We start from the raw sequence: 19,902 nt of genomic DNA, 5'->3' as shown, positions 1-19,902 counted from the left end.
TTGATTCAATTCAAATAGCAATTACTAAAATCAAAATGGATAAAAAAAATCAAATAATAAGAATTTATGTTATATTAATTGAATTTTTTTTTATCCATTTTGATTCTAGTAATTGTTATTTAGATTGGATCAATTTATTTTAGTTTGAAAAACTTGATAAATTAAAAATTTTAAATTACAATAATTTTAAAATTTAAAATTTAGATAAGATGTAATTTAAATTGCAAAAACTTTAAAATTTAAAACTTGGATGAAAAAATTAAGAATTAATCTCCATATACAAGCCTTTTTGCTATACAAGTCTTATAAGTTCATATACTCATTTACCCCTAAAACGCGCCAATTATGGCACGTCTAGTCCACGTGCCTCTTTATTAAAAATTAATTTGGAGTATTATTATTACTGTATGTTCATTTGTTAGTTAAAATAAAATAAATCTAGTTAATATTAAATTAATGTTATTTTTGTCAATTATTTTTTTAAGTTGTTCAAACTAATTTAACAATGCTTAATTATTTTTTAAAAAGATATATTAAATTTATGTGTATAATTACTTTATTCTAAAAATACAATATATAATTTTCTAATAATAAATTTTATTTTTTAAATACAATAATAAAAAGAAATTTTAATATTAAAAGAGTTAAGAAAACATATGAAAGGCAAAGTGTATTTAATATTTGGAGAGAATGTCTGACTCTTTCTCTTTTATATGCACATACTCATTCTCAAAAATGAGTTTTATGTTATTTCATATTTTTTCTTTTTTTGATAAAATAATATTCTATAATTAAACTATTAAAGTGTATTAAGTATTAACTATAATTCTACTTTCTCTTTCTTACATTATCTTCCAATTTGTAAACACACACATTATTTTGCTTATGAATAAAAAAAGAATATCTGTACAAATAAAATCTGTACCTTATAATTCTCCATAAATGTAATAGCGAGGACAATTTACCATTTTAAAATAATTTGGAGAAACCTTTATCAGATTACAACAATTGAAAAGTTCATACTTTTATGTCTTGTTTCATTTTATATAAAAACCGTGACTACTTAACACGGTTTCTAAATGAACATAAACCGTGTTTGCTAGCCATGTTTTATTTTAAAGAGCATTTGAATGTAAACCATGGGAGACAGTCACGGTTTATCCTCAGTGAATGCAACACATAAACCGTGGGAAGCAGCTACGGTTTATGAGGAAGATTTTATGTGCATCAAACTTTGGAGGCAGCCACGGTTTATGCATGAGCGGCTATGTGAAGTAGGGTGGCTGAGAGAGAATCCGAGGAGTTTTGTGGTTTATGGAGTCAGCAAACTTATTTACGTTTTAATACGATTTGAATTGTATTAGTATATTTTTATTTTTTAATCAATTTAATTTTATATAAATAATTAGAATTTTAAATTATAAAATTTGTATTAGTTTGTAATTTAAAATTTAAATAGACATAATTTAAATTAATTATTTATAAAATTGTATGTATTCGTATTATTGTATTCATATGAATATTTGTAACTAATTATAACTAATTATAAGTTTACAAATATGATACTATATAAATCAATTATATGTGTAAACTTATAATTAGTTATTGTAATTGTGTAAAATAAAGTACTTTACAAGGATATTTATTAAAACTAATATGTTAATTATTTATATACTTAATCTGAACACTATAATTTAGCATTAAGATAAAAAAAAACTATTAAAATTATCATGGCTTATTATAATCAACCACTATTAATATTATTGCACATCATTCAGCCACTATATTTATAATTCAATGATTATAATGTAATTTGAAGTATTCTAAAATCAAAATACATGATATAAGACATCCAACACAATTACATTGTAAACTTTACACATATATGTACTAATATCTCAAAAACTCAGTCAAAGATCAATAGGCATATTTAACGATTGTCACTGAAGTTATTACTCAATGGTATTATCATATGATAATTTAAAATGTTGAGGATAAATAAAAATAAAAGATGAAATTAGATGATAATTAAATACATTCATATTATTTACAAATTAAAAGAATATACTTATTTAAAATAATATGATTACGTTTATTAAAATTTAAAAAAATTTAATAAGAATATGTTTATTTAAAATATTAAAATTTTAAATTTTAAATAAACCTACTTATATTAATTTTAAATTTTTAAAATAATACGAATATATTTATTTAAATTAAAAATTTAAAATAATAAGAGTATATTTGTTTAAAAAAAATTTAATTTAAAAATAATATAAGTGTATTTATTTGTTAGTTAAAAATTAGCAACCGTTATTTTTTTTAATCGAATAAATATAATTAATCATATGAATACAATAGTAAAAATAAATCATATGAATACAATAATACGAATACATACAATTTTATAAATAATTAATTTAAATTATGTCTATTTAAATTTTAAATTACAAACTAATACAAATTTTATAATTTAAAATTCTAATTATTTATATAAAATTAAATTGATTAAAAAATAAAAATATACTAATACAATTCAAATTGTATTAAAACATAAATAAGTTTGCTGACCATAAACCACAAAACTCCTCGGATTCTCTCTCAGTCACCCTACTTCACATAGCCGCTCATGCATAAATCTTGGCTGCCTCCAAAGTTTTATGCACACAAAATCTTTCTCATAAACCGTGGCTGCCTCCCATGGTTTATGTGTTGCATTCACCGATGGTAAACCGTGGCTGCTTCCCATAGTTTACATTCAAATGCTCTTTAACATAAAATCTGGCTAGCAGACACAGTTTATGTTCATTTAGAAACCGTGCTAAGCTCCCACAATTTCTATATAAAATGAAACAAGACATAAAGGTATGAACTTTTTAATTGTTGTAATCTAGTAAAGGTTTTTTTCAATTATTTTAAAATGATAAATTATCCTAATAGCCATGTCATGCACAACTAAATAAAAGAAGTATAATTTAACATTAATCTTTATTTTAATTTTTCTCAATTTATTATGGCTTTTAGATCTCTCCCTTAAATATTTTATTATAGAATATAAACTCTAAACACTTTTTTTTGTCTTTTTGTTATCCAATTGATGAAAACTAAATTTCTTGTCAAATTAAGTAATTAATGGATAAAAATGAATTATTATAGGATATATTTTCTATGTATTTATTATAAGCATATATGATATATCAATATATTATGCATTTGATAATCATTTGTTGGTCATAAACTTGTACTCTCCGTCTTCCCTTTTTTTTTTCTTGGAAGTACGCTTGTGCTTTCCAAATATTTACAACTTTATTTTTTAAAAATATTTGTTATCTATTATCCATTAGTATATATATATATATATATATATATATATATATATATATATATATATATATATATATATATGTGCGATGTATAAAGAATATTTATTTAATTTATTTTTTATTAATATTGTTAGTTTTATTCTTTTTTACTAATCTATTTAATTTGAATATATTTTATTATTTTATGTTATATTTTTGTATAAACTTTTTTTGAATAATTACTAAAATGATATAAATTTATATTGCATCTTCACATATGATTAATAAAATTCAATATGTTATAACGTATTTGTGTAATTATAAATAATATGACTAAAATAAGATTATTGTAAATTAAATAATACAAATACCTATATTATAATTTTTTTAAATGGATAAATATAAAAAAATCAATTTAAAAATGTCATCAATTATTTTTTAACCCTACTCATTATTCGTAATTTATCCTATTTAAAAAATTCTCCACGTGAGTATCTATATTAGCAATCAATATAATAAAAATTACGTTTGATTTTTTTTGTTGAATCCAACAAATTCAAATGAATAACATAAATTAATATGTCAATATTTAAAAAAATTAAAAACTTAAATATATTTTTAAATTTTAAAAAATTTAAATATCTATAAACTAAAAAATTACAAATTTATTTATTTATTTATTTTATGTTGGACCCTCCAAACAAAAGTTCTAATTTTTCCCCCTTATTGACACGAGTTATTCCACTAGATCATGTCAAATTCGAGAAAAAATATTCAATTTAGTGTTGAAGTTACATTCGAATTTTAATTTAGCTTTTAAAGTTTTAATTGTCTCAATTTAAAAGAGTATTTTAAAGACTTTTAGTGTTCTTAAAGATGTCTTCTCTTAGTGCATTAAGTCACTTGATCAATTTTTTGGTATGACAATTGAAGTATTGAAGACCTAATTGCTCAAGATGTCCCTTTTATATATCTGACTCTGATTTAACTATTAGAGACATTTGAAAAGATGGTCAATAAAATCTCCATGATGTTTTCTCTAACATTCCAGAAAATATCAAACATCGTTTGAATGCTTATAATCTGAATTTGAATGCTGGAGAGAGTTCGCGTTGGTCGTGGGATATGACATCTTTTAGACTTTACTCAACTATAAGTGGATACAGTTGGCTAGCCAAAAGAAAGTTTGATTGGAATGAGCGTGATAATTGGTTGTGGGTATGGAGACTACATATTCCTGAAAAACTTGATTTGACTCAATTTTCATAACCCTATTCCTACGGTAGAGTTTTGTTTGGATTGTGGCTTAGCTTTATCTAGCACTTGTCATCGGTGTCAGAATGGTTTTGAATTTATTCTTCATTGTCTCCGGGAGTGTCTAGTACCAAGGAGGTATGGAATCTTTTAGGCCTGTATTTAGATAACTCGGATTTATGTGATTGGATCTATAGAGGTACAAGGAGTGGAGATGTTTTTCTTTTCTTTTCAACCATCTAGTGGATATGGAGAAGTAGGAATCATGACTTATTTAATATAGATGACTCTTGGAGTGCTAGTAAAGTGGTGAGTTTGATTCGTAAGGGAGTTCCACACTATTTTTGTTATGCATCAATCTTTGTCTCCTCATTCACTTTGTTTGCATTGGGTTCCACCTCCAGTTCATTCTGTTAAATTGAAATGCGATGTTAGTTGTTTTGCTCCTTTTGGTTATGCTAGTTTAGTTGTATCATTCGCAACTCTAATGGATGTTGGTTGAAAGGTTGCACTGAAAAAGTCGAAGTATGCAGTGTTCTTTTCATTGAATTGTATGCGATTTGAAGAAGTTTACTTTTAGTTTGGGATAGTAGATTTCGTGAGGTTATTTGTGAAACAGACAGTTTAGAATCTCTTTTTTTGGTAAACCAAATAATGTTTGGTAAGAATATTTTAGAATGGGATTTGACAAAGCATATACAGGAGGTTATAAATCGGAATTGGAGAGTCTCAATTCTTTTAATTTAGATATGAATCTAGCAAATTAATTTGATTTTGTCTTTTTTTTTCTTCTGTTTAGTCACAAAAAAAATTTAGTCTCTAAACACGTTGAAATGTTTAAAGACTAAATTAAGGTGATTAAAATTTTAAGGATTAAATTGATATTCGAGTGTAATTTTAGAAACAAAGGAGAGTATTTTCTCGTCAAATTCGTATCGAAAATATATGCCACGTCAGTCAGCCACCAAGTTCAATACTTTTGCGAAACGACGCCGATTTGAGTTCTGGCGGAGCAGCTAGGCTCCCTTGGGGCTTGGGCCTTGGTTGTGTTCAGCATCTGCGACTCCATATATGTTTGCTCGCTCCATCGCAGTGTCACTGTCACTCTGCTTCAGCGAGCTTTATTCAGGTAACCTTACCAAGCCCTCTATTTTCTCGTGTTCAAATCAAGGGTTTCGTTTATCGTTGTAACCGTTTCCTTCTGTTATAGTAATAATAATAATGATTTCAATATGGCTTGATGAAGGCACCATTAGAATTCGCAAATACTTCCCTACGTTTTCATTATTTTTTTCACTAATTTCTGGATATAAGCCTGCTTGCTTGGTTTGGTGCTCACTCTAAAAAGTATATACAGTGAACTCTTCAATAATAAGAATCTAAGATCATAGTGAAGGTGTGCCATTTCATTGTACAATTTATTTATTCATTTAATTTTTATTGGGTAAAAGTTCAGCTTAACGTTGTGCATAGTTTCATCAGAGGATCTGGTGCAGTATGCAGCACTTTCTAGTGCATTGTGATGTTTGCTTTTGATTTCTTTGGTCCATCTCTTATGTTATTAAAGACATATGAAAAAAATGACTTTAAAATAAACCTCCCAATCTTGTTCATGACAAGTTCGTCGCTTACCATTTGTAAAATGTGATAGATTGTTTATTTCGTACAAAATCCATACATGTGTAAGGGAGAACTAATATGCTCACTTGAATTTGTCCAGCGAGAGGCGAATTTGTCAGTAGGACCAGACAAGTTTGTCCTTCACCATTTGTAAAATGTGACGGATTATTTAATCGGTAAACGTACAATGGAGGACTAATATGCCTACTTTTCTCTTCTGATTTTTTTTTTCAAAAAAAAAAAATGAAATGATGATTAATCAGTATGTCCGGTGAGACGACGAGTTATCTATTTTAAATCCTAAAGGGCTATTTTGGCCCTTGGGATGGGTATGGCTCTATTGTATTCATCCTGCTCAAGTAATTCGAGTATGTAGGGTAACAGTTCTAGCAGTGTTGTCTTTAGCAATTTGGCTTCTCTCAAGTGTAGGGTGTGCATTTAATTTTTAGAAAAATAAAGGTTTAGGATTTTGTAAGAGATAAACACACACATAACATGCCATATATGTGCAGCAACTGATCTCCTTTATTTTCTTATCAACAATTTAGATTGTTCACTTTGTTCTCCAAACTCAACTGTGCCCTTTAAATTATTTTGTTAATCTCATTAGGTGGTTGAAAAATTGCTTGTTCTATTCTTTTTGTGCTCCGTTGCATTCTTTTGCATTAAAGTTTTCATTTTCATCTAACCTACAGTTGATTTGCTGTGACCTTTTTTTGTTGATTCAACTTCTGGTCTGGTTTATATAACCAATTAACCATAATTTAGGGCTGCAAGCTTTTTGAATTGTTAACTGATAATAGAGGCATCATGGAGACTAAGCGCTGTAACTTCTGGCTTCCCAACAAAAAACGATTTTGTGCAAACTCCCCGATTGGTGATTCCTTGTAAGTTGTGTTCTATTTCTTTCTATCTTAGCCTTTGATTCATTTTTCTGACCTTTCCTTGATTCATGGACCAAGGTACTGTGGCAATCACAACTCAAGGTCCGAAGGCCAGTGGATCCCATGCCCCATAGATCCTTCCCAGTACATTCTCTCCCTCTTATGTTATATATTTTTTCTGTACCATTGCCACAATTTATTAAGGCTTCTTAATTTGGTTACTGTGCATTCTTCATTTGATAGCTCAGTACTTGAAGAAAACCTCAAAAGCCACGTTAAGCGGTGCCCATTGCTGAAACAGGTTCAGTCCTTGTCCCTCCATCCTTTCTATCGAAAGGGGATCAATGCCGGTTCTGATGGAGAACAAGAAGACAAGGAAGTGTTAGGGGTTGATGATTCAAGGTTGCCGGCTAAGACTGTTTCTTCGGAAATGAAGAGGAATGCTCTTCATAATATGAGTGTACCTGAATTTTGCAATTTACTTGAAAAGATTGAGTCTATTCATGAATCTTTCTGTAAGGATATTCAGGACTCGTTTCAGATGCCAGAGGTTTGCCGCATGTGGATTAAAACTGGAGAAGAAAACAGGTAGCGGCCAGTGGTGAAACCATGAAATTTATTGAAGTGTGTTTGATTTTTCCCCAAGTTGTCTCAATTCAAATAATGGTGTCAGTGTGTTTTAACTTTGTTACTTTTCCCTAGTGGTTAGTTTTATCAGCAAAAGCGTTTTTATGCATAGTGGATAATTCAATTAGCATGAAGCTTACTTCTATTTGTCCTACTAGTTTAATTAAACACACGTTACACATGTAACGTGACAAAGTTGAAATCACGAATGATGCCATTGATTTCAACTTGAAAGTAGAAAGGTAAAATAGATGTTAACCTTTTACTTAGATTTGATTTACTATTTCCAACTTGTGTTGTTTGCAGGAAATTGCCATTTCAGGAGAAACATATAATGCAGCAGGCATCTATTCTGGGAAACTTGGAAAACTTTGGTATATTGAGTTCTTTGAATAGAAAATTCTCCAAGAGCGAGGAACCAGATAAACAGGAGAACCCTGTTCCTGCGGTGATTGAGTTTGGAGCTGGTAGAGGGTACTTGACACAAATGCTTGCAGATTGTTATGGAATCAAAAGCGTCTTCCTGGTTGAGCGAAAGTCATACAAGTTGAAGGTAGGTGTTAGCCTAGAACCTTATCTCTTTGCTGAATCTAAAACTTGATAACACATTTTGATATATTCTTGGGTTATTTGAACTTAGTTTTATACTATTTACACAATGCCAATGCTATTTCTAGGCCGATCGAACTTTGCGACAGAATGATAGCTTGAGATTAGAACGTTTGAGAATTGACAGTAAGAGCCTTTAGTATTCTTGTCATAAAACTTCTGAATCTGTAATTGTAATGTTGAATTACCTTTCCCGACGTTCCTATGTTTAGGAAGTCATAGGATGACACTTATGATTTTGTCTTAAAATAATTGATTTAAGATTTGGTGCAATATATCACATATATTTATGTATATGTATCATTATGCAATGACCTTCAACAGCTTTCGAAACTTTGTTCAAAAGAAAAATAAATGTACAGAGTTGAGCTATATTTTTATATGTTAGGAAATTTGATTGCTTTCCTTTTCATGTTTTAGCTATTCTTTCTATTTGAAGGGAAAAAAAAATGTTGGTCTTTCTTCATTTAGAGTGTGGCTTGAAAGTTGAAAGTGGCTATCCTTGTTTTATTGATTCTGCTAGTTTTAGTGATGATCTTACTGTTTGCTATAGTGATATTTAAGCTATAGAAGATAGATTGGATTAGTTATGATAACTGTATGCAGTAATTGGGGTGTATTATACTTCGTTTGCAGAATAGGGTGAGTACAATTTAAGCATGAGAACGATACACATTTCTCTTGATCTTATCTTGGTCTGGAGTTCTACTTGGTTTTGATTTCCCTATAAATTTAACTTTCATGCATGTCATATTTACACACGACCAAACTATTTTAGATGCTCTGTGCTGCGCTCACAATTTTAGTAATTTTTAGGCTGCAATTATTTTAAAAGTTTTCTAATTTAATTTGGTTTATTTATATTTTGTGCAATTTCATTTCTTCTTCCTTATACTTCGGAACTACTGCATGATTATTTGTATTCTGTTTATCATATAATTTTCTGCACTACAACTTTGTACAATCCGACTTTGCAGTTGAGGATTTAGATTTGACTGCTGTTGAATCTTTGCATGGAGTTCCTTTTCTGGCCATTGGTAAACATTTATGCGGGGCTGCAACAGGTAATTTTGGCCCTTTACACCAGCACTCTTTTGAATTTAATGGTCGTTTTTTATTGATGAAAACATAAACGACTATGCAATATTTTTTGCTTCTTATTTTTATATCATCACAGACTTGGCTATGAGATGCTGCTTTCCCGTTAGTAAAGATAATGATGGTGGACAACGCGATGTCAGTAAAAATCTTGGAGGTTTAGCAATCGCGACATGTTGCCACCATCTTTGCCAGTGGAAACATTATACAAGTAACAATTTTTTCCCTCTTCTTCTTTGCCTGTTAATAACTCTATATTTCAACCACATTCTGGATGTGATGTGACGATTTGTTTTGGTTATGACTTTTGAGCTTATTATTATTGTTATACTGTAGATAAAAGGTATTTCTTGGATTTGGGGATGACAAAAGAAGAATTCCATGCTATTACTTGGTTTACAAGCTGGGCTGTAGATGCTAATCATGGTTCAGATCTTCCTGATGCCACTGATTTCAGATCACATTTCCAATCAATGTAAATTTTCGGTTCTTGAATTTTATTTTAAAAAATTGAGCCCAACAATACTTGTTAGCAATGTATTAGAGGTTAGTCTAGGTATGTGTTATATATTGGTATTTAAAAGGTTAATTACTCTGGGTTTCTAATAATCTTAGTTAGTTTTCAACTAGGTCCTTATTTTTTAAAAGTTTATAACTAAGTTTCTATTTTGTAAAAGATTTCCTATAAGGTCCCTATAATTTAACCATTTATAATCAAGTCCCTCTACAGTACAATGTTTTCCATCTAGCCTAGGCCCCTGTAGATTAAAAACTGTGATCAAACCCCTATGTTGCATGATAAATAACTATATTGTTTGAAGATTTTGGTATAGCATAGGGATTTGATCACGGGACTTAAACTAGAGACAGTCTAGAGTGACCTGGTGGATTTTACGAGAAACATGTAAACTATTGGGACTTGGCTAAATTTTGTACTATATAGAAACTTGAGTATGAAATTTTGAAATATAGGAACTTAATTAGAAATTAGATAAAACTCTAGGGATCATCAAGTAAATAAACCTAGAGTAAAGTACTGTTTTAGTCTCTAACGGGATAATCCCAATTTTGTTCCTAACATTTGAAATGTTTTACTTTTATCCCAAATATTTTACTTTGTCCTATTTTAGTCCTCTGGTCAAGATTAATTTTTTTTCCAAAAATATCTGTTTTCTCTCTTATTATCTTCTTTTTTTTCTCTTATTATTTTATCACTTCGAAATCACTACAACTACTGCTATGACCACTATAATTACGAATTTTGCCGCTACCTAGAAGAAAAGGGTATTTTTGGAAAGGAAATTTTAATTTTGACCTGAGGACTAAAATAAAACGAAATAAGATATTTGGGATAAAAAAAAATGTTTCAAACATTAGGAATGAAATTAGGACTTAATTTAAACATTAGGGATTAAAACAATACTTTATCCTTAATCGTAATGAAAATCTTATCATTATAAATTGGAATACTAAAAGGTGTGTTTGGCAGCAGAAAGGAGCAAGGTGATGGTTATGTGGATGGAGTTGAAAAAATCCTTGCAGACATGGAAGCACCTAAACGAGCAGCATTGGGTTTCAAGTGCAAGTGGATTATTGATATGGGAAGGTTGATGTGGTTAAGAGAATTAGGGTTAGATGCAGAGCTTGTCAAATATGTTCCACCCACCTTGTCCCCAGAAAATCACTTGCTAATAGCTAGACCTGCAAATTATTTGTAAACTGTATTTTTCCCTCTTATTGTTATCCTATGTGACCTTATAGTTATTGTTAGGTTGATATGTTCTATATCCTATGTGCTAAAGTCAAATTTTGTTTAGATATCGTTGACATTGGATGATTTACATAAACAAAAAAGAATCTCGTAAAATTGAAGGTGTTAAAAGAGTCTCTTTTAATCATGCAAAAGAAATGACTACTTTCTTTAATTTGAAACATTTTGGGGGGGGGGGGGGGGGTGTTTTGAAATAAAATACTTTGTATTTGATTTGATTATATTTTTTATTTACCACAAGTTTTCATCATCATCAATAATTCGAGACGGCCAGTGTTCAGAATTGATTGGAAAAGTAAGTCTTTTCTACTTGGCATAGTGCCAAGGATCACAGCGTTTTACATTCAGTATTGTCTAGAAAAACATAATCCTTCTTTATTGCATTTATTCTATGATAAGGTGGATGACCAAGTCTGAGGTGCCAAAGTGTGTTTCTGTTTGTATGTGCTTGTGATGCAAGTGCACATGCATGAATTTCATGAGTGTGTAGTTGGCAAGTAAAAAGGCATGATTCAGTATAAACTATAAACTAATATGAAAATTGTATCTTTCCTGCCAATTCTGAAATAGTTGAGTCCCATCTGGCATATTTATTAAAACTAGTCTTGTGTGGTGTAAGTCTTGAAAGCATGTGATTGAGAATGCTACATGATTTGTAGCTCGAGTCAATGACCCAGGAGTTTGGGGTGAAAACAGATAAAGCCATGATATGAGAGATACCTTCATGTGATGGTAGTAGGGTTGTGGTGAAGATTTGGTTGATGTATGTCTTGGTTGTTCATCTTTTTTGCTTCAATTGTTCAGTCTTTCCTTCTCTTTGGCTTGAATTTGAACAAAAACTGAAGCCTGACTCACTATCCTTTTGGAAATTATCACTGATGTCTTCATTGTTCTCACCAATTGTAACATTGTTGATCATAAAGGACAGAAACACAAAATTGTGTTCTAGTATTCTGTTCGGTAATAAACAAACAAATTATGAAAATCTAATTTATTCTCATTTTTTTCGTTCAAATACGATTTTGTGTTTTTGTGTTCCTGTGTCCTGTCCCTCATCTTTGGGCGAAAACCATGTCCATTCTTCCTGTCTATTCTTCCCGCCATGACTGCAATATTTGGAGCTTCTGCCTCCTCTTCCATAGTTGCCTTTACTAATTCTGCCTCTTCCTTTAAAATTAGAGTTAGCCATCAAAATTCTGTCTTCTACTATTTCTCTTGTATTCATCTGTCTTTCTTACTGTAGAAGCAATGAAAAGACTGTCTCCTCCAGCGGCATCACTAACATCACCGGACATAGAAGCATAGAAGCAATGAAAAGACTTTCTCCTCCAAGAAGCAGCATCACTAACATCACCGGACATCTCACGGCTAAAAACTGTTCGAACTTAAAGACTAGGTGTGTGTTTGGATTAGAGTTTGCAAACGAGATTTTGTATAAAATTAATTTTACAAACTTGATTGTAATAAGGAGTGAGTTGGTGTTAACGTGATTTATGTTTTGTAATTTTGTATCAAAATAGATTATAATAAAATGAATGTTGTTTGATTTACATTATTCAAAATTACGTTTAGACAAAAATTATTAAAAAGGATATGAATTTATATCATTCAAATCTATATTATTTTAACATTTTTTTACTATAATTACTTTTGAAAAGAATTTAAATTTATGTATTGAAAATTAGTACTCTTTTGTTATAATTTGTTAATACTCTTCTTTAATACTCTTTTTGTATTTAATTATATCTTTTTAATAAAATTTATATTATAAAAATTAATAATAATAAATAAAATATATACTAATTTAAGAATACATAGTAAAAAATATACGAAGTCAAATAAATAAATAATGTTCTATAAAAAATACGTATTAATAAAAATAATTAAAAAAAAAAGACATGAACAATGAATACTAAAAATTCTATTAGAAAAATACAATGATATACATAAGTGAACATACAAAAATTCTAAAAAAAAATATCCATACTATTAAAAAATAAATAAATAAAAAATTGATAAAAATTAAAACTTAACAAAGAGTACTAATAATAATATTAAAAAATATTTGTTTGTAAAGCATAGCTATGAAAAAAAATTCAAGAACTTTGATGATTATTTTTGGTATTTCTTATTGTAGATGAGATTGAATGGCAAAATTAGTAGAATGTCAATTAATTTTTAATTTATGAAGCTAAACGCAAAAGCTACAATTTGTTGCTTCTATTGATTGCGTTCAGAAAAAAAAAAGTAGCCAAATAAAAATTACAGTATTCAAAACGATTAAACATGTTTCTTGTGCTTATAACGTGTTTACCAAACACACTCTATGTTTGTTTACAAGTATGAGACAAAATCGTGTTTGCCAAATAAGACATGGACAAAGACATTGTGTCCAAAGATACTGAAGGAAACAGAGACACTAATAAGTGACAAATGAAGCAACTTATTTTTCATAATTATATTTTTATTATAATATTTTTTTCAAATTTTTTGAATAAAAAAATAAAAATAAATTGGACTTTCCTAATTTGTTCTAATTCATCACGAAACAAAAAACAAGAACATTAATTTTTATGTCTCGTTGGATCACAGCTGGATTAGATGGAGTTCTAGGTTGATTCATCTGTATATGATTTGATTTGATTCACCAAATTTGCTAGCATTTGGATAGCAATGGAAGAAAATGAGGTTGAAATATCGTCCATTGGTTTGAATTCTCAAAGAATTCTGGATCTATTCAATGCTCAAGAGATGCTCAATTTGTGATTCCTTCAACTTTTCATCCACGCTCACCGCACCATATAAAAAATGTGAATAAGAGAATCAAGAACAAGGAGTTGCTGAATTGAGAGAAGAAAGGAAATGAGATGAGGGAGTGAAGAGAGGAAGGAGAGAGTTTGTTCCAACTTTTATGTGAATTTCTAGAAGGTGAAAAATGAAACTTACAAGAACAAATCACACATTCACATTCATTACATCTAACCAAGCTTATGTGCCTATAATAAATATCTTACACATGCTTAATAGCATTGTCTTTTAGTTAGTCTAATTGCATAACTTACGGATATCTTAATTCTGCGCTAACTGCTTTTGGCGCCAATTCTAACTAACTCATGTAATAAGAAGCATTATTATTTAACTACCTTATTCTAAATATCCAATCTGCAAGATATCTTTGCAACTTTAGCGTTTCTATACATACTGCTCATAAAGTTAAATATTATTTTTATTAAATAGAAAAGAAGCGTATACATTCTTGGGCTAAAACAAGATTTGCACAAGAAAAAAACAAGAAATCATGAATTACGTTGGTAAGACAAGAGAAGTGATTGCGCTATAGAGGATAAAAACACATCGATTTTACCTGAGGGCTAAATTTGGATTAAACGAATACATAACAATCTCAATTCTCAATATATCTATAATCATCAAATAAGGAATTACCGACCTATCCAAAAAAAGAAGCATAATTGCTATTGTAAATGAACTTGAAACAAAATATTATAGATTCGGTAAAGGCTATAATATAATCCCAGTTATGAAGATGAATGCTGACCCGGAAAACAATACCGTAGGGGCCATGCCTTTCATGGGTTTAACCGACTTCGAACTTGCTCCGCAAATTGATCTCTAGGAATGGTTACATCATTACTAGCCTCCAAGTTTTTCAATTGCACAACACCTTCCTTTATTTCTTGCTCACCAACAATCACCATCCATGGAATCCTTGATTCTTTGGCAAAGTCAAAGTGTTTCTGTCTTCTTTTATTCACCAAGAACTCTGCTTTCACACCAGCATCCCACAATTCACCTGCCAGCTCTGCAGCTAGCGTCAGGTCATTCCCTAATATGCTCACCAACACTTCTGTCTTGTTTGGCCGCGGCACCTAAAGAAACACAATACCAATCTGAAGTTTTAAAGAACTAACAAGTGAGGTACAGAAGGGAAAACAAAAATAGGAATACTGGCTAGACAATGCCAGTATGCCACCATCATCACTCAAACACTGTACTAATCCAAGTTATTTAGGAACATTAGCTGCCTTGTATTTTCTTTCTCCTCTTTTTTTTTTTTTTTGTATTCAGGTATAGCATCAATGTTCACTGAATGTTGTACCAAAATTGGTTTCAAAATGATATTCCATGCTCAGAAGAATCAATAATTATATATATTTAACATATACAGCCAATTAAGTTACTTATCAAGCATTATGACTTTTACCTGGTTCTGATCCTTCTGCTGTTGCTCCATTATCGCAAATACTCTCTCAATTCCAAGACTTACACCAACTGCTGGAACTTGCTTTGAGCCAAACATTCCTATCAAGTTATCATATCGACCACCAGCAGCAATTGAACCAACCTGTGGAGAAACCATAAACCCATCCCAAAATACGAGAGAGATTCAAATAAAACTTATGTAGATGAACAAAAAGTGTGCATACACAAAATATGACTATCATAAGACTAAAGTCAACATAGAGGTATTTTCGAGAATAAAAGATTACCCGTTAATGTTACTAAAGTTCAAACATTCAAAATGGAAGACATATAAGACATATGCATTACCTGAGCACCCCCTTTAAAAACAGCTTCGTATATAACTCCAGTATAATAATCCAAGCCCCTAGCAAGACTTAAGTCAAAAACCACTTTATCAATACATTTTGATTTATCCAGAGCTTTAAATAAAATTTCCAGGTCATTCAATGCATCAGCAGATCCAGCATCTTCTAAGAAAGCACTGCCCTCTTGTTTAAGTTTAGATAATAACGCTAAAGGTGATCCTCTTTCTTTCACATAAGTTTCAATTCTATCTGCAGTCTCAGCAGTTAATCCTTTCTCTTCCACCTGCAGAATGACAGCACAAACCATGTTACTGACGAGCCTAACAAAAGGAGGGGGGGGGGGGGGGGAGATATTATCCTAAGAGATCAGCAACATTTAAAAAGTAACAGCCATACTAAACTCACCATATGTAAGTTATCAGCACTAGAAGAAAAGCAAATACTAAATACGAATAACCACAAGAAGAAGCATATGTCTCACCATTTCTTTTCTTATCTGTTCAAAAGACTGTTTGTCTAACTTGTCAATGCTTGAGCATATAGTCCTAAACTTCTCAGGCGGGACTCCACAAATTTGCATCATGCCATCCAGTAACTTTCTATGATTCAACTTTATCTGCAAAACATAGGATGGTTACAAGAAAAAAGTTACATACCAAAATATACTGCATAATCTGAACACATTAATCAACAGAGTTTCAAGAACCACAGCCAATTGCCGGTCACATCCAAAGGAATGATTGAAATTAAAAAGGTAAAATATAGCACAAAAGTTGGGTTGAGCAAAGACCACATCAACTTCCATGTAGTTTGATCATTGATTAAGTGGCATAGAAAGGAACTGATATTCTGATAACAATGGGGGTTAACAATTGCACTTTGAAGGAACACGAAGCCCGTAAGCACAGAACATATATTAAATAAAAATCCTGGACCAAAACATAAGCCCAAGAATTAGCACATTTTCTAGGGGTATAATTCAGATTTGTTGCATTGCTAACCACTCTTCAAAAAGTATTGATTGACAATTCATGATGTTTGATCTCAATGTCAAATTATGAGCACAGAAGACGGTCCTACAATATAAGAACATTGTGTCTACATAATAAATGACACAAATATTTACCTCATATTCCCCAACGTCAAGCTCATCAAGCAATTCAGTCAAAACTCTAACAACCTCAAAGTCTGGAGCCATTTTTTCAGAGGGTCCAGCAATATCAAAGTCACATTGGTAAAATTCACGGTATCTTCCCTTTGATGGATTGTCTCTTCTGTAGACCTTAGCTATTTGATATCTTTTTAAAGATGTCAGACCATTCATGGCCATAAACCTAGCAAATGGAACTGTCAAGTCATACCTCAACGAACAAAGTTCCCCACCCTGTCAAACAAGTCGATTACAAGTTAGCATGAAATAAACTTTGAAAAAGAAGAAACCAATCTTACAGATAACCTACATAGAAGTCATATAGAAGCAAAGTCAGGATAAATAAAATATGAACGTGATCAAATATAGCAGCAAGATCATAAATGAAACTAGCAATAAATATATGTACCTGATCAGCAAGATCATAAATCAACTTTGAATCTTCTCCATACTTCCCCATTAGAGTTTCTCGCAACTCAAAAACAGGGGTATCCAAAGCTGTGGCACCATGTCTCTCAAAAACTTGTTCTATTATTGAAAATGCCTTCTTTCTAATTGTCATTTGCTCTTTGGCGAAATCACGAGTTCCCTGAAATTTTGTATTGCAATACTCAAGGAAAGACTAAAACACATCCCGTGTGGGAACAGATGCAAACACAGAACAATTCCATTATCTGTAGACAGCAGCACCAAAGGCCAAAAAGATAAAAGTAGACAAATGAATAATAGATCAGCAACACAAGCCATTGGAATTAGAAAATATGTTATTTATAGCTTCACCCCTTGTAAGATCAAGCTCAAGCAGTCTACTCTTTCGATGATTAACACACATAAAAGTGCTCAAATGCATTTGATACGAATTAAGTAGATTACAATGTAAGCTTGACAAGTACATTTAGAGAATTACCTTCGGAATCTTTGGCAATCTTCTGCTTTCATTGCTTTCCACAATATCCTTTACCTTCAATAAAAATCCATTAAACTCAGGTTCAGCTGAATCCAAAAACAACAGAAAGTTTCCCACCATCGTCTCTAACCCTGATTTTTGAACAGCAGCTTCTCTTTTACTCTGCAACGCGTCCTTAATCAATGGCAAAATCAAACTAGTTCCTTTGCCCAAAACAACCTTCTTCTTCTTCTTGTCTGCTTTTGAATTCTCTGCATTGCCCTGAACCCCTTGAAACTTTCCATTCAGCTCCGTACCTTCAAGTACAGCAAAGGCAGTCACAACTTCCCATGCCACAATCTTCCAAACAGACCCCAAAAGCACGTTGACTTCGTGTGCAAATCTAACATAGTCCTTTTCGAAAACCAAGCCCAAAGCCGCATTAAAACCACTGCCTAAGCTAGCATCAGTGGGGCATTCCTTTCCAAAAATCTCCCCAATACTCGATTTCAAATCATCACTGCTTATTGACAACAAATTATTCTTAGCACGCAGAAAACTACACTCACCAAGTTCCCTCAATGCCGCTGCCAATGACAGTAGCACAGTGGAGACAGATTGCTCAGTTCCATCACTACCAGCCTGAATTTCAGCCAATTTAAAACCCGAATTCAACTCAACTCGCATCTTCAAATGCACCGATTTAACCTGCTCCCTCAAAGTTCCATGAATCTTTGGAACCTTGGCAACCGATCCAATCTTCTCCTTTCCCACCAGCTTGGATCCATTAAGCAGAACCCTCATATCACTGGCGACTCCGACTTCCTCCTTGGAGGTATGACCGTCGCCGGAATCCATCAAATTGAAGGCGGTAACGTCGGCTTTCGAGGCCTCACACGACAGCGCAGCGGCGACATCGGAGAAGGACGTCAATGCGGCGGATTGGTGGTCCAAAATAGCTGAAACTCCAAGCAATGCCGAAGAAGCGTTGTTGAGAACGAGCAACTCGTCTTCAGTGACTTGTAGGTTTTCGAATCGGAAGGTGTTGAGGTTGGAATTGAGGGATTCGGAAATGAGAAAAAGAAGGTCGGCGCGAATGGAAGAGGACGAAGTGAGGAGGAGCTTGTTGAGAAGTACGAGGAGGAAGGCTCTGGTTTCCGAGAGGGAGAGGAAGCTAGGGATTGCGATGGTGTGGTTCAACGACGGCGTTGCGGAGGACGATGAGGCGGAGAGCCTGTCGAGGGCGGATGTGTCGATGCGGACATGGGCGAGGCTGGCGGCGACGGCGGAGATGGTGGAGGAGGAGAAGGACGAGCCCTTGCCGCCGAGTGTAACGGTACAGAGCTCAGCCATGAGTGGTGGAGGGTGAAACTAGTTGAGACTTGAGAAAACGGAAGCAGGGTTTTACTGTTTTAGGGGTTTGGGTTTTTCGTCAATTCCACCTTCTGTTTCACAAAAAAATAAAATAAAAACTGAGAAGTGGGAACACTAAACCAAAATTATCATATTAAAACTAAAATTAGAACACCACCGAAATTCGTAAAGCAACCACAAAAGTTAAATGAGAGAACGTTGATTGTGTTTGTGAACCTTGTTAACATTCAAGAAAGCATGATTTGCTTTGATCAGGGTCAATAACAAATAACAATGTAGCAGTTATGACAGTCATACTTTTTTCTCTATTGAAGTAATCCTTGTAAATTGTAATTGTAAAGGAGAGAGATAGGATTTTGTTTATATTATGCTAGCCTAAGATCTAATCTAGGTAGTCTTTTTGCAGGACAAAATTCTAGACTTATGAAATTAATAGTAAAAAATTATATTTTATTTTTTAAAATAAAATTTAAATTTTAAAGAATTCAAAATTCAAGTTATATGTATAGACTTGTTATTGGGAAAAAGATTACTGCCTTAATGAGATTATTAAACTCACCGAGAATAAAAAAGTCCTGCTTGGTTTTACTGGAGAGGATAATTTAAATCCCTATGGAGCGAGCATTTCCCATACATGTCACTGTCCGACCAATTTGGTAAACGGGAAGCTAATAAACGATGCAGGATACATTGCGTTAGACCAGTATTTACAGGTATAATATTGTTAATGAGTTATTTAAATAAAGATACTTAAAATGT

At 31.8% G+C, this 19,902-nt stretch overlaps 2 protein-coding genes across 5 annotated transcripts; one reads left to right on the top strand and one right to left on the bottom strand.

Moving 5' to 3' along the window:
* Positions 1 to 5,526: 5,526 nt before the first annotated feature.
* Positions 5,527 to 11,261, top strand: LOC130973334 (uncharacterized). 4 transcript variants are annotated; one of them, XM_057897815.1, is made up of 10 exons: positions 5,527 to 5,685; positions 6,945 to 7,063; positions 7,139 to 7,204; positions 7,304 to 7,648; positions 7,994 to 8,240; positions 8,365 to 8,422; positions 9,274 to 9,360; positions 9,474 to 9,605; positions 9,731 to 9,869; positions 10,884 to 11,261. In XM_057897815.1, the coding sequence occupies exons 2-10, from the start codon at positions 6,987 to 6,989 to the stop codon at positions 11,110 to 11,112; spliced, it is 1,380 nt and encodes a 459-aa protein (XP_057753798.1). In that variant the 5' UTR covers positions 5,527 to 5,685; positions 6,945 to 6,986; the 3' UTR covers positions 11,113 to 11,261. The 4 variants fall into 4 exon arrangements, with proteins under 4 accessions (XP_057753798.1, XP_057753799.1, XP_057753800.1 ...); XM_057897816.1 differs by having other exon boundaries at positions 5,533 to 5,685; positions 6,980 to 7,063; XM_057897817.1 differs by having other exon boundaries at positions 5,535 to 5,685; positions 10,887 to 11,261.
* A 3,248-nt stretch (positions 11,262 to 14,509) lies between these two features.
* On the bottom strand, positions 14,510 to 19,251 carry LOC130976854 (histidine--tRNA ligase, cytoplasmic-like). The gene is made up of 7 exons (XM_057901793.1): positions 17,791 to 19,251; positions 17,293 to 17,472; positions 16,860 to 17,117; positions 16,215 to 16,349; positions 15,735 to 16,016; positions 15,388 to 15,528; positions 14,510 to 15,052 (listed from the first exon to the last, which is right to left on the bottom strand). Exons 1-7 carry the CDS (start codon positions 19,120 to 19,122, stop codon positions 14,753 to 14,755), a joined length of 2,628 nt encoding a protein of 875 aa, XP_057757776.1. The 5' UTR covers positions 19,123 to 19,251; the 3' UTR covers positions 14,510 to 14,752.
* Positions 19,252 to 19,902: the final 651 nt, after the last annotated feature.

The sequence above is a fragment of the Arachis stenosperma genome, chromosome 4, assembly GCF_014773155.1.
Source record: "Arachis stenosperma cultivar V10309 chromosome 4, arast.V10309.gnm1.PFL2, whole genome shotgun sequence".
NCBI classification, from domain to species: Eukaryota; Viridiplantae; Streptophyta; class Magnoliopsida; order Fabales; family Fabaceae; genus Arachis; species Arachis stenosperma.
This window is presented reverse-complemented; position numbering and strand designations above follow the sequence as displayed.